Source organism: Plodia interpunctella, chromosome Z, assembly GCF_027563975.2.
Source record: "Plodia interpunctella isolate USDA-ARS_2022_Savannah chromosome Z, ilPloInte3.2, whole genome shotgun sequence".
Lineage (NCBI taxonomy): Eukaryota > Metazoa > Arthropoda > Insecta > Lepidoptera > Pyralidae > Plodia > Plodia interpunctella.
In genome coordinates, this window is record NC_071324.2 from 4,345,091 (window position 1) to 4,350,108 (window position 5,018).

Genomic DNA, 5,018 nt, shown 5'->3' on the forward strand with positions numbered 1-5,018 from the left:
ATAAACCGTTGCGGAAATCATAGCAGGAAACGGGAAATCGAGACTCTTCTCTTATGTGATTTGAACTCTTTGCAACAATATGTTATTTTGCAACTTTACGAGACTCATATTTGTATTTAAGTACAAGATTCCAATGTATATTTTCAGACAGGTGTACATGAATATATATAAGAATCGGTTCCACAATGATGGAGTCCCAACAAAATACATTATTTGTTTAGAAACAGGAATAGCAGAAGCAAGACGTGGAATAAGACTGGAAATATATGCAAATATTATTGGAAATTTAAAGAGGCAACCAATACCCAATTACCAGACAGATATCACACATTAAGGGGAATTTTATTCCAAAATTTATTATTACAAAACATCTAGGTACCTACTTTAAGTTTTGGAAGTATAACGTTGCCAATTAAATTAACAAACAATAACAATGAAATTGGTTCGAAAATGATTACAAGTAGACTAACACTAGCAATCTCTAGGAACTAAAAATAAAATATATTTCAAAAGTGCCAATTAGTTTTCTCATAGTTAACCTCAATCTATTTTTTCTGCTGCTTCTCGCTTAATGCGATAATAGTGAATGGCTTTTATCAGGAGAGGTTTATAAACGAAAGCCCAAGGCAAAAACAGCAAAAATCCTGAAAAATATAGGCTAGAATACACATTCAACCACTTCGAATACACCTTAACATCGAAAGGTACAAGACTCCAGCCCATGAATATAATTGTGTACATTTTGAGAAAAATGTACATCAAATACTTAATGAATACATTTGACCACATTTTTTCATATATTATCGTTTTTTTAAGTATAGATTCTAATTCCTTTTCCATGTAAATTATTATGAATTCGTTAAAAAATGTTACATAATAACCTGACCTTATGCCATGCCAGATTGCAAGGAAGAGAAGAGTTAAAAGTTGGCTTAGGTTCCTGTCGCCTAGGAACTTAAGTCTCTTGTAAATGTATTCTGCGGCGAAATGATTAGTATTGCAATTGAAGGTGTCAATATAGTGCTGAAATTTGGTGACACCTTCGAATCGTAGAAGTTTGATGTTGTTGCATCCGTCCCATTTGGATATAGGCAACAGGCCGCCGGCAGGTATCTCCATTCCATTATACGATAGCCCGAACCTGATGCAGGCGGCTGTCAAACAAAATAATCATATTGCAGTATGTAGATGTATATGTCAGTTGAATGAACAAAGTAGTTACTTGTTCAATCGTTACTCTCCTTACAATATATATCAATAATTTACAAGACATATTCACAATGGGTTAAATTTTTGGCAGTAATCTAATTGGAATAAGTAGATATGTATTATTAAATTAATAAAAATCCACCACTAAATTTATTTTTATGTTGCTGTGTTTAAGTAACTTTTAGGCTTAGAGCTACGAAATTACATTCTGTGGCTCGGCAGGGTATTTATACTGCGCTGCCAATAACACATTTGAATGGCCAGTTTAGTGGCTGGAAAGTGAGGCAGAATATTGTAGTGGTATATTGCTTATAATTAGTTTTAAAATTCTATACCCTTATGATTTCATATTAGCTTATCATTTCAAAGTGTTCATAGTTGTCATATATTATAGACGAATGTGGCGTGATTATTATAAACATACGACTGCATGACTGTATGTTTTATTTTAATGTATTCGTACAATGACGTCCTCTACAGTGTATGAGTGAAGGGAGTTTAGCATAATGTCCTTGTTATTACTACAAATGAAGAAAAGTATTTCTTCCCGGAAAAATAACTGTTCCTGTGGGAAATTCCCGCCGGCGAAGCCGCGGGATAAGGCTAGAAGTCTTTTACAAAAATTTATTATCATTGTTGTTAGGGGGATCTTATTGCATTCAATGTGTGACAAAAGATCATGACCGTGCAGTAAACCGTACCGGTGAGGAGTTCCAACGTCTGGAGCCGTTCCTGGGTGCACATCTGGGTGCCAACCGTCGAGTTCCCTCGTTGGGAACCGTTCGTCGGTGCACCATTATGTCATGCTTATCACAATAAGGCATTGTCATCCAAACCAAGCATGTGTACAAAATTTCAGTTCAATCAGTTGAATATATCTGCTTCAAAAATTAAGTTGCAAGATTCCACCGAGACCGAGACATAGTTACAAGATTAAGGTGAAGCAATGATAATGAAATATTATGGTAATCATGTCATGATGGTGCACCGAGGAACGGTTCCCGACAAGGGAACTCAATGGTTTACTGCATGGACGTGATTTTTTGTCACGCATTGAACGAAATAAGATCTGACAACAATAAAAGCTTGTATCAAAAATGACATTTTTGAAAAAAAAAACTAATTTACAGGATATTACACTGCGTAACGAGGAAATATAAACATAAAGAAAAACAAACTCATCAACTTAAAATAATTTTCGAAAATAAAATTCGAATTAAGCTAGGATACCTACTTACTACGTCGGGCTTCGCGGCGTCACAGCCCCAAATGAAACCGTGAAAACGCGAAATGAGAGAGATATATATTGTATGCAGCTATATACATATTTTTTATGACAATTCTAGAATTATATCGTTCCTCATGAATGAATATTGATATGACTTTTTATCGGATGTACAATGAATTATTGATAAAAAGACTTACCTTCTGTCAGTAACCAGCATGCAATATATTTGTACAGTGCAAAATGGGCCCAAAGTCCGCAGTACATATGTTTGTAGAAGAAGGAATTTTCCGAAAACTCGTCTGACAGCATATACTTCATACTGAACACGCTTCCTGAAACAAAACCAAAAATACAATGAGCTTCTTATGTCTATACGAGCTATGTATATTTTATACACTATCTAGAACTTGAAAGTTCTCAGTGGAGGAAATTCGTGCTACAATGTTACCTTAACATGAATAATTTTATTGTAGATAATAACTTAGAGTAGGTAGACCTATCAATGGGAGTTAGGACATGAAACCAACAAAAGAAAACTATACAATTTAAATGTCAACAAAATTTTAAGTAAATAATAATAAAAAAGTATCCTTTATGTAGTACAGCATAATATAGATATGTACATCAAATATAGGATACGACGTAATTACAATAATTTACCTTCTCAAAAAAAAAATCTCTATCACTTTTTAGCCCATAATGAAAAATAAGGGGGTTGGATATACATATGCAGCGATGGTATGGAATGTCCACAACATTCTAGAAAACGAAATACCCAACTGGAAGGTGAAAAGGATTGTTAGTAAACATATGAATAATAATATCTTGTCCACTCACCTCCAATTTGGAACGCCACCAAATACAGAGCTCCTTGAATCAATTTAATCATTCCTTGCTTTTGGCATTCGTCGGCTTCAGATTCCAAGGGGAACTTCCCTTCAATGTATTTTTTATAACGTTGAAATGAGAAGATTGGGCCAACCAAGAAACAAGCCGGGAAGTAAACGAAACCGAGGAGCTCCATGAAAGTAGGGGGTGTCACTAAAGCCGTCTCTTGAGCATTTGCAGACAACTTCTCTCTTTTAAGAAGCAATTGACCATCCCACAAATCAAATGATAATGCGATTAGTTTCAACGTTAGTACACAATGAGGCATGGTCCAAGTGATATCGTAATCTTCAGATTCTGTTACTATGTAACCCACTATTAGATAGGTTAAGTTGAATACAAATGTTATTATCGCATTAATCTTGCCATCCTCGGATATCTGTGTCGTTAGGTACAACACAACAACAGGTATAATATTATGATATAGGGATATTCCAAAATTGTAGAATGCCAAATCAAGGCCCACGACGATAAAGTACAGGTTATTTCTGACAGACTTCCTGTCTGAGTGCCAGTAATACTTGTGATACATCCATGCGTAGGGATAAGCTAGTAATATTGATAACAAAAGCTTCAGTGCAGGTTCAGTGCTGCCAATAAGTCCAGCAATATAGGAGAGAGGGCTGAGTCCTATCCACTCTAACACATTAAGCAGTATCCCGATCATTTTCCCTGTAATAAATGAAAAATATTGGTTACTATCCTCCTCTCGCTCCTGTGGGAATTTCGGGAATTTCCAAATAATATTCTACCCATGTACCAAATTTCATAACAATCAGTCCAGTAGATATTGCGTGAAAGAGTAACAAACATACATACACACACACACACATCGTCACAAACTTTCGCATTATAAAATTAGTAAGGTATATATTGGTTCAGTGATAGTTTATGGGGATCATTAAAATGATCATCTTAAGAATTATCTTTCAGTTTCGTTATCGTTACTTTCAATGCTACCTTAAAATTGAAATATTCATTTGCAATTACTTTTGTTGGTAGGTAAAAAATACCTTTGTTAGGTTTAATCTTATGGTTGAACCCACCATTATTTAATAGATAATTAATGATTTCCTGGCCTTTTATGTAACGACTTTTATGACGAGGGTCGAATTCAACAACCAATTTTCAATTCCAATACCAAAATGATAAATAAATTAAGCAGGAAACTAAAACTATTCTTACTTAAAAACTTTTTTAATAAATAATGAAGGTAGTTAAAAAATAAAACCTCGTTAATATTATTACCAAAACCCACTATTTAGCATGTATATTTATATAAATAAAGATTTCTGGGCCTTTTCACGTACTTATTCTATTACTTTTGTAAATAAGTAGATAAATACCTGGATTATTTTCAACACTTGTTTCTTACGATTCTCGACACGTCCGGCAGCCACTATAAGATCAGACAGAATGAAAGTCTTAACCGTTGCCTGACAAATTTCAAGTCAAAGCGCGGGGCCCTTCTATCTATGGTCATTTTTGTTTCGTTTATAACCACGTGGAAAGGCAAAGAGATCTGTCAAAGACCAGGAAAAGTGAGGTGACTAGGGTATCAAATTTCAAAATAGATCTCTAGAAGGATTGTATGGCCAAGAGTATGCGCTTATATTGCGCTTATTGTACTCTAGATTTAAAGTAAGTAATTTAATGGATTGGATTTAAAATTAGTACTAAATCCATGTATTGT

General features: G+C 34.4%; 1 protein-coding gene across 1 annotated transcript; it reads right to left on the bottom strand.

Moving 5' to 3' along the window:
* Positions 1-525: 525 nt before the first annotated feature.
* On the bottom strand, positions 526-4,788 carry LOC128682841 (lysophospholipid acyltransferase 5-like). The gene is made up of 4 exons (XM_053767770.2): positions 4,672-4,788; positions 3,275-3,997; positions 2,635-2,769; positions 526-1,154 (listed from the first exon to the last, which is right to left on the bottom strand). The coding sequence occupies exons 2-4, from the start codon at positions 3,990-3,992 to the stop codon at positions 541-543; spliced, it is 1,467 nt and encodes a 488-aa protein (XP_053623745.1). The 5' UTR covers positions 3,993-3,997; positions 4,672-4,788; the 3' UTR covers positions 526-540.
* Positions 4,789-5,018: the final 230 nt, after the last annotated feature.